Genomic DNA, 10,517 nt, shown 5'->3' with positions numbered 1-10,517 from the left:
TTAATAATAATTAATTTTAGTTATACATAGTAGTATCGTTCTGAAGGGATTTTCTATTTTACTGTCTCTGTAATGCTAATTTTGATGTTTTTTAGTTATTATCACTAATAAATACGGAATTATAGATAGAGTAGTATACTATTTATTTGGTCCGCTGTAAAAATGTGAATTTCGTTTCTGAATTCGTTGCCAACTTTAACGACATGAGCCCACTAGAGCCCAAAAACATGTGATTGCTACATTAACTATTGCCTAAGATAGCCAACTAAACATACTTAGTGTTATTCTGGGATTCTTTTATGGTCCTCAAATACACAAGAAACTACTGCTTCACTGAACTGTTTTGTTTAAAAGGTTTTATTACGACTTGTTTTTATAAAACATACAACGATACGTTTTTACCAAGTTGACAAGTTTCTTATTTCGTCTTATACCTAACTTAACAGTGTAATAGTTTCTCTTTTCTACCGTTAGATATCGCATACATCGCTATCATTAACAACACTTAGGGTGCCCAGTGGGTTACGACTAACCATATTTCATAATACCACAACAAAATTGAAAAAGTGGCACAAAGTGTCGCTGCACGCTCGTCAGAAGGAAATATTAAAGGATACTTGATGGGCAATTCAACCAGCACATAATATACAAAAAAAAAACATTTAAAAAACATCAAAATTTACAAAGTTTTATGAACATGCTTTAAAAATATTTTCATACTCTCCGTCACACCAAAATGCAACACCCTGTATAGCTTTTGTATGAAACTTTTTTTTCTCAACCGATTTAGTAGCTATTGACCGCTGGAATACCAATAACTCAGCTTGTATATTGATAAAAAATGTATTATGAAGGTTCCCTTCTTTTCTTATGATTCATAGTCTATTAGATATTGGATAAAATCCCAAAACTAATCCAGAGAGTCTTTTGGTTATGAATCAGGTTGGCATATGGTTCGGCCGTTCCAGGTTCCAAGTCGCACATATAATTTCGCATCCTTAGGTCGTTTCTGAAAACTGCCCTGGTTCATTTTAACAGTACTCTTTTTAAGAGATAGGCTCGTTACCCCTTCTGTTGGTGCCATATCTATTCTAGTCGAGATGTTCCAGTTTTGAGACACTGGAGGTTTACTTTTTGCCAACCTCACTCAGGGGCTGACTTGCCAGTTTAGCAACAATATTCGATTGGGCATTGTTAACACCCTCGTCAGCCAACTTTGAGCCATTTCTTAAACCTCTCTGCATGAAATTCAAACCGTATTTATTCAAAGAAACAAATATTGTTTCGAATAAACTTTATACCACTATTTCCTAGCGTTACTCACAGTAATATACTGAATACTTTCAACTGCATTTATTCCAAACAGCAAAAAAGCAATAAATAAAAACATCTGGAGTACACTAAGTTTACTTTTTCTCATGTTTTACATTATGTTGCACGAAAAACACCATTTGTCGAATTATAAAAGCTTAAAGATGTTTTCAAGAATTTAACTTAAGGTTTAATTTTCCAATATATTTGTTAATTTGTTCCCTCAAGAACTTTATTGCGTTGTATTTATTATGTACGCTCTTAACATCACATTTAATCATTTTTAACTCAACTTTTGATACTTTAAACACATTGAAAGTGTTGAAACAAATTTATAACACAATGTAAATAATGTATTATTTGATACATACCGTTTGTGAATAACATCGTTAAAATAATTCATCAAATATAACCTGCCAAAGCATTTCAAATACATACATTTTTTAAGCACAATAAAACACCAGCTAATAGCTTTATTTATGATTAATCTTTCTAAAATTCTATATTTCTTTAATTATATAACACAAAAATATTCTAGTCATTAAGTATGAGCCACTTGAGCTCCTTAATATTAGGTACGTAGTTAATATTACTCTCGAAGAATTTTCATTCATTTTATTCCGAATCGTTTTATTTAAATCTCGTTCCTCTACCACTTTTCAGCATTAAAGTCCCGATTTAAATAGATTTCCTTACGGTTTCATAAAGATCTTTGAGTATTAATTCAGCATGCGTTTTAAAAGTCAGGATTATTTCGTAAATCACATTTAGAGCAAAATCGTAGAAAACTAATCTACTTCTATTCAATACATCTCAGACGACGTTAACGATGTCATCGAGGATGTCGTTCAATCAATATTTCCAAGCAATTAATTTTAAAATATGGAGAAATCTTGAAATATTTTTATATAAAAGCGAATAAAATTCAATTAGAGTAACGATAACAGCAACTTTTATAATTACAAACATCCTATTAAAAGTTGTAATTGTACGCTGACGTTGTTAATTGTTTACAGAAAGAAAAGTTTCTATTTTATATAAACTTTGAATTGAACTAAACTAATTCGAAACCGATTTTGATATATTTTACATAATATTCGTTTTAATTTTTAGTAAACCAATATTAACAATGAGGATATCATATTTATGTTTGATGGCGATCGTTGCGGTTATTCTCGAAGGTAAATGGACGAGTGCGGCTCCTAGTCCCCAAACTGAAGATGTTCTGAAGACTTTACAACAGTTGGATAGGTTATATTCCGCAGTTGCGAGACCTAGGTAAATTTTATTTTTATTTCTTTTATAAACGTTATTGTAAATCGATATTTAGCATAAAAGCATGTGATAATATTTTATACTATTATAAAATAGCACTAAAAGGGTCCACAAATTGTCGATTTGTCCCCATTTTCATATTATTTAAGTTGAATAGCCACATAAATTTTATATTTTACGCTTTTTTTATGTAGCTTTATGTTTATAAATACATAGATATATGATATAGTTTGTGCACGAGTAATTTTAAATTAGTTTAAGTGTTGCCTTTATTTATAATTATTGCTAACGCTGAGTGGTGGCAGGTAGTGTGCGCAGTGGACCATCAGCCTCAACTAGTATGTCACCAAAAGTCCAACGCGCTATCAACATGCTTAGACTGCAGCATCTAGACAAATTGTATGCTGATAGGTCAAGACCAAGGTGAGCTCTTAATGCTTTTTATATCAAACGCTTTATTTAAAAAAATACACCTTACTAATACTAGCACCCACATTTTTTAAAATAATTTTTATTGATATATAAAAAGCATATGGCTTTATTACTTTGATGCATGAATAACTAAACTTTTTATTCTCTTATACATTGATTAATTTAAATAAATATTGATAGATATTTAACAGGAATCAGTCTATACCTCAATTTGTTTGCTAATTTGATTTACTCACTAGTTTCCTTAAAATCTCTATTAATGTTTAGTAGACTATAGAGCCACAACTACATCCCTTGAAACATATTATTGTTAGTTGAAACACATTACCTTTTTCTCACAGAAATTCACTACCTGTAGTTGTGTTATGTTCTGCAAGTCAATTGTTAACTTTTGTTATGTAAAATATGTAATATTTGACTTATTGTAAATAAGAACTCCTCCTGCAGTGGAGAGGTGGTGTAGCATGCTGTGCACACGACATGTACAAAACAAAACAACGTTACTATATAAAATTATTATCAATCAAATTATTATAATCAATCGATCAGTCCTTCCAATGTTTGAACCACGAATTTTTTGAACCTACCCTAACGATTACTTTATACTTGCACCCGAAAATTGAACCTGCCCCCGACGAATTTTTGGAACCTACCCTAGCGATTACTTTATATACTTAACTGAAGATTAGCTTGAACCTGCCCCCGACGAAATATTTGAACTTGTGCTCTACCCATACCCAATAAAGACAAACCAAAGCCACATTACGTCAATTGACAACAAGACGTCAAGTCATTTCATTAAGTTAGAACAAGCGCCAGCCCAGTCCCGCAACCATCAAGATTCCAAACGTTTTGTTTACAGTCGTGTGCCGGTGAGTAAGGTCACTTTTCATTCCTGTAGGACTAATATTAAGAGGAATCAAAAAATTAATCATATTTTCAACAATTTTTATTTAACAAAAACAAATATTAAAAAATTTGCTTTACTTTGATAGAAAACCTAAACGTATTTTTTAGATAATTTTTTATTAAAACTGATTGAAAATATTTCAAACTTGAAATTACCACCATTTTGGCCTTCTAATCCCGATATTTGGTTTCAACAAGTTGAAGCACAGTTTACTCTAACTAGAATTAGCAGTGAAAAAACAAAATTTAACGTTCTTTTGGCAAATTTACCCACTGAGATCATCCCCACCGTGGTAGATCTCATACAGAACCCTCCAGACACGAATCCATATTCTTCACTCAAAAAATTGTTAGTCGACAGGTTATCATTAAGTGAAGAAAAACGTCTGGACGATGTTCTGTTAGGTTCTCAAATGGGAGATCAAAAACCGTCAGATTTTTATCGAGCGATGTTGACCACGGTTGGTGGTTCTCATTGTGGCAAAGGAGACTACCTCGTGTTGTTTCGGTTGCACTCCTCGCTTCTGGCAAAGAGGACGTTGTGGACATTCTTTCCATTGCCGACAAGGTGTGGGAATCTATGAATTTGACGTCGACCTCAACACACCTCTCGGAAGTTCAAAAACATCGCACCACAAAAACACCATCACACGACGAATTATTAACAACAATCCAAAATCTGACGTTAACGTGTCAAGCACTAGTGACTACCATTACACAACAACAACAACAACAGGACAAAAAATTTAGAAAATCAAATAAATTCTTTGACTGCCCAATTTCAAAACATACCAACAAATACGTCGAAGAATTGTAATTGTAATTGTTTTCACAATTCTCGAGATAGACATCGTTCTTCGTCACGTCACTCGCGGAATAGATCTAATTCTACGAGTTATTCCACTATTTGTTGGTATCACCGTAAATTTGGAGATAACGCGGTTAAATGTGGAGGAACATATTGCAAATTTTATAATTCCTTCACCGACAAAAACAAAAGTTTTCCATCGACATCAAAAAACTAATAAAGGTTTCAAAAGAAAAACAAAATTTTTCCAAATTCAAAATTTTGACAAAAAGTCAACCTCAATTTACGGTAAATTCTGTCAGTTCACGACTTTTCATTTTTGAAATCAAAATGCATCAAAATAACCTAAATTTTTTAATTGACACTGGAGCTGACAAGATACCAACTCAAACCTTTCTGCCGCTAATGGTACTACAATTACTACATACGGTAAAAAAATGCTTACAATTTCATTAAATCTAAGAAGGAATTTTCCATTCGTATTTACTATAGCTAATGTTAGTAAACCAATCATTGGTGCGGATTTCCTTCGTGCATTTGGTATCTTGGTGAATATAAAAAAGAAGCGATTGGTTCACCGTAATAGATCGTTTCACGCGTTGGCCAGAAGCTTTTCCTCTCAAAGATATTGGTTTTTCTTCAATTGCGGATACTTTGTTTCGGCATTATTTCAGCCGATTTGGCATTCCTAGCACTATAGATCAGGGACGACAATTCGAATCAAAACTCTTTTCAAAATTTCACAACTTAACACATCCTGGTATTCACGCTACTACACACATCATCAAAACACGATTCTTTTGGCCTCACATGACAAAACACATTCAGTTATGGACAAAAACCTGTTTGCGATGTCAACAAACAAAAGTTCAAAAGTACACAAATCACCTATTAGTAAAATTCCGATACCAAAATTAAGATTCGATCATATCCACATTGATTTGGTCGGTCCTCTCACTCCGTCCCTTGGCTGCACATATGTGCTCACCGTAATAGATCGTTTCACGCGTTGGCCAGAAGCTTTTCCTCTCAAAGATATTGGTTCTTCTTCAATTGCAGATACTTTGTTTCAGCATTATTTCAGCCGATTTGGCATTCCTAGCACTATAACCCATGATCAGGGACGACAATTCGAATCAAAACTCTTTTCAAAATTTCACACCCTTCTAGGAATACGTCAAATTCATACATCTCCTTCCATCCCCAAAGCAACGAAATTTTAGAAAGGTTTCACCGTTCTTTAAAAACAGCCATAACTATCAGAGGTAACACTACGAGGTGGAACAATGATCTTCCCTTGGTTCTCCTAGGCCTCAGATCATCTCTTAAGAAAGACCTAGGTTGTTCATCTGCCGAACTTGTATACGGTCAACCACTTAGGCTTCCAGGAGAATTTTTTGTTAATATTCAACACCCTTTGGAATCTGATCCATTGCTATCTAGTTTACGAGAAACATTCTCTTGTTTGAAACCAGTAAACACAGTTTTTCATTCTAACCAAAAACCATTTATTCATAAAGATTTATTCATTTCAAAATTTGTTTTTGTCAAAATTAATGGGATTCAACCCTCTTTAACACCAAGATATGAAGGTCCATTTAAAGTGATAAAAACATTTCCGAAATATTTTGTAATTTTCAAAAATAACAAGGAAGTAGCTGTTAACATCAACAACCTTAAACTAGCATTTCTTTTAAAATAAAATTCAACATGTCACCATAGCGAGGCAATCAATTCTCATAATATAAAAATTCAAAAAAAAGTTACTTTAAATTTTTAAATATGATTTTTAATAAAAAAAATATATAAATAATAATAAAGAAAGAGGATACGTCGGGTGTCGGTCTAATGGTGCACGAAAGGTTTCAAAATAACAGAACATACGTCATTGACAGGACCCTGCAGTCAACGCTCAAACTCTAAGAAACCTCAACAACTTCGATCACAAATGTCTTTCCTTCCAATTTGAAATTTGGATATCACAAACCTAGGTTTCCTGTTCCTATTTATAGCTTTGCCAATAAAGTTTCAGACATTTTCTTGCAATTTAAACTTTTGCCGGCGTAATTTCATATATTTTCTTGTAATGTACAATTTGGCAAGTTTAGTACTAGACATGTTCTAGAAGTTTGCATTTTTTCAGTTTAATTACAGAAATTTGATTACTGTTTAAAGATTGGCCTAAAAATCAGTGAGGAAAAAACAAAATACATGAGAATATTCCAAAATGAAAATAGAAGAACTCCGCAAAACTTAACTGTTGCTGAATACAACTTTAAAGATGTAGAAAGCATTAGGTACTTGGACATTTTAGTCAGAAATGGTAATAATATACAACACTAAATACAAGACAGAATAAGAGCTGGAAATGTTACTTCGCTCACAGAAAGTTATTCCAATCAAAACTGCTGCCTAAAAAATTAAAACTATTACTATATAAAATGAAGCGAAATCTCCAAATCATGGTCATGTACAACAAAGATTAGAATAGCTTAAAGATATTAGTCTATTCGAATGTAACTTACATAGTACTAATGAAGAAATCAACAACCTTGTTCATAGAGAAAACATTGTTAGGTTTGCAAAAGCTCAAAAACTAAGGGGTATGGGACATCTTCAGAATGAGTGAAACCAGGACGGCAAAGAAAGTGATTATGATGAAATTTGATTTTATTCAACCAATAAAACACGACTAATGAGAGGAACTTCTTTATAGTTAAACCAATAAACGAGAATACGTACAATAAGAATAGCGACCAAATTCAGCAACTTCACAATCATAAATGTCCAGCCTCACTGAAGACAAGAGTTACTGAAGCACAAAGCAAGGAAGGTCGGGCTAGAAATTAACACAAACAAAACAGAAAACGAGATGGTGGGAGGACGGAGGTACCTGTTGGGGGGCGGCTGTGGAGACGAGCGGCAAATGATAGATATAGAGACGTTTGTAGAGCAAGTTTGAAGAAATTTTGAGATATATTTATTGACATATAATTCAACAGACTTTTGTACACAAGTGATTAATTCAATTCAATCGTATTCCACCCTTCTGCTTGATATTATTACATAGCATATTAAATAATTGATTTGTTTTAGATTTGGTAAACGTGGACGAGAAGATGTCAACTTTTTAGGTTCAGATTATGACCATCAAGTGAGTAAAAACAAATAATAACTTGACTATAATTCCAATATGTATTTTTTGATAGGAATATCAAAGATCTGATGTCGTGAATAGAAAACCTGGTGGATTGTCTGCTCAAAAATATATTTTAGATTTGGATCCAATGTACCGCTAGTGAATAATAATTGAAATAATTTATTGACCAGTATATTTAAGGAAGAAAATGTAACCGGCTAAAGTATTTAAGACTTCAATTCTTTTTGTTTTGTAGTTGCTGATTAATATATGTATGTGAATATTACTGTGTTTCTATGTAAAAGTAATAAATATATTTTTCTTTTCTGAAATCTATACCTATTTAACCTTTATCAATACGCACAATTTAATTTCTAATTTCGCTTTAGCGCTATCTTTTTTTGGCTAACTGTTACAAATGATAATATTTAAATGAATATGAAACATTTGATATTGTTAACAGGCAATAATATCAATTCTTTAACAACAATAATAACAACTTTCTAATAACAATTCATACTTTTTGAAATGTTATGTACATATCGCAGGAAATGGTTGTTTCAGGTAAATAGCTTTTTCCTAGTCAGATACTATCTGCCTAAGCAAATGGTTTTTTCCATTTATTTCAGTCTAAATTCTACTTTAATAGGTAATTAGAATATGGCTAACATATTTACAGGTAAATAGCTCTTTAAGCATTAATTATAACAGAATCAGCGAATAACGTCTATAAAATTACTACTAAAGCAGGGTTTTTAATGTGGCGGAAAAATTAAAAATTCATTTTAATTTAAAAAAATTAAAAAATGAATTTTAACTAAAAAAATATACATAATCAAAGAAATATAAATAAACTTAAAAAAGATTGGAATAATCATAATCCATACTTCAGCAAAAATTTAAGAATTATACTGGTGAAAAACCAAACTTAAGGGAATAGACGGGAATTATCTGGTCAGAAGGTTAATTTACAAGAAAAAGTCTGAAATTGCAATAGTTATAAACTAGACTTCAGCAAAAAACAGGAATTACATTGTTCAAAGTCCACATGAAGTCTGAAATTAGTGTTCAGAGAAAACAAAAAATTGATTATAAACCAAACATGATTTTTCATGGCAATACTTATGTGTTCAATAAAAGAATGCGAAGAATATGAACAAGAAACCAATGGACTTGTCTTGTTATTGCACAGGACAGGAAATCACCAATACGGAAACTTTGCCAATGCAGGATAAGCACAAAAGCAAAGTAACAGCTGCAGAAATGAGGTACCAGGTGGTACAAGATCCGTATAGATAATAAGAGGCTCTCAAAAAGATGATGATAGACACGCAGAAAGAAGTAGCTGTCAGTATCAAGAACAAAACATACAGAACGTTGGCAGAAGACTAGATAGTGCTTCTAAAAAACTAAATACTGCTTTCTGAAGACTAGATACTGCTCTGGAAGATTAAATACTGTTTTCTGAAGACTAGATACTGCCGACAGGTCTAAATACAGCATCTGGAACACTAAATACTGCTTTCTAAAGACTAAAATTGCTTTGTGGAGACTAAATACTGCTTTCTGAAGACTAGATACTGCTGACAGGTCTAAGTACTGCAAAAGAAAGATAAGATATTGTTGGAGAAAACATACATAACTTTGGCAGAAGACTAGATACTGCTTCTAGAAGACTAAATACTGCTTTCTGAAGACTAGATACTGCCGACAGGTTTAAATACAGCGCCTGGAACACTAAATACTGCTTTCTAAAAACTAAAATTGGTTTGTGGAAAACATTAAAAAGGCGCCGGCGTCCCCTTTTAGGCGACGCCTGGGTGCAGTGTACCCCTTGCACCTCCCGGTAGCGCCGCCTTTGAAGCCTGCACTTCACAGTCACCGTTTTCTGGGCAAGGGATGTCAAAATGCCAGTGCTAGCCTTCGAAATTTCAGTGCAAAAAGGTGTACTTGTTTCAAAAATAAGATGATGTGAATAGTACATAGATGCCATTCCAGCAACAATTGTCCAAACAAATAAATTTTTGTATTTAGTATTTAAAGTCTTCAAGAAATAAATCGTTTATTTGTATTTTTATTAAACTTAATAAAAGTATATAAAACTGTTATGCATTTTTTTGAAAATGATACGCAAATAATTTGCCTCGTTTGACACTCATTAGTGACTTTAATTTAAGAAAAGTAGGTTGATAACGATAGGAACTACTTTATTTTATTGTGAACAGGTACCTACTCTACAGGGTCATCCACGACGACCGTCTTATAGAACTATACAAATACCGTTAATCACGAATGAAGAATATCAGTATTTTGAATTAAATCCGCTACCAACACTACTTAATGGTGCGTACGCTGAAATAGAACCCTTCTCTAGATACGTCGCTACTAACGATAATGTTTATTTTCTAATGGATGAGCAATGTCATCACTTGAGACAAAATGAATATTTATGTTACAATCACGTTACCTTATTGTAACCCCACAAATAAAAGAAGTAAAAGAAATCTGTGGAAAATATAATAGAAATCTCCGATTAGGAGGAACATATCGATTAGATCGTATTAATAAATGTAAATATAAAATTGATAGTATTGTTCTTCAAAATTATTTCAAAAATATTAAGCTAGAGCAAAATCTTATTCC

General features: G+C 32.5%; 1 protein-coding gene across 1 annotated transcript; it reads left to right on the top strand.

Moving 5' to 3' along the window:
- Window positions 1-2,414: 2,414 nt before the first annotated feature.
- Window positions 2,415-8,206, top strand: LOC111429353 (uncharacterized). The gene is made up of 4 exons (XM_023065243.2): window positions 2,415-2,589; window positions 2,896-3,009; window positions 7,832-7,889; window positions 7,945-8,206. The coding sequence occupies exons 1-4, from the start codon at window positions 2,441-2,443 to the stop codon at window positions 8,032-8,034; spliced, it is 411 nt and encodes a 136-aa protein (XP_022921011.2). The 5' UTR covers window positions 2,415-2,440; the 3' UTR covers window positions 8,035-8,206.
- The last annotated feature ends 2,311 nt before the right edge of the window (window positions 8,207-10,517 follow it).

The sequence above is a fragment of the Onthophagus taurus genome, chromosome 6 (assembly GCF_036711975.1).
Source record: "Onthophagus taurus isolate NC chromosome 6, IU_Otau_3.0, whole genome shotgun sequence".
Lineage (NCBI taxonomy): Eukaryota > Metazoa > Arthropoda > Insecta > Coleoptera > Scarabaeidae > Onthophagus > Onthophagus taurus.
The sequence above is the reverse complement of the archived record's forward strand: the minus strand, read 5'-3'. Positions and strand labels throughout refer to the sequence as shown.

Coding starts and splice junctions, on each gene's coding strand:
- LOC111429353 (XM_023065243.2), top strand. CDS start 2,441: ATGAGGATATCATATTTATGTTTGATGGCGATCGTTGCGGTTATTCTC. Junction 3,010..7,831: donor GCTGATAGGTCAAGACCAAG/GTGAGCTCTTAA, acceptor GATTTGTTTTAG/ATTTGGTAAACGTGGACGAG. Junction 7,890..7,944: donor GTTCAGATTATGACCATCAA/GTGAGTAAAAAC, acceptor ATTTTTTGATAG/GAATATCAAAGATCTGATGT.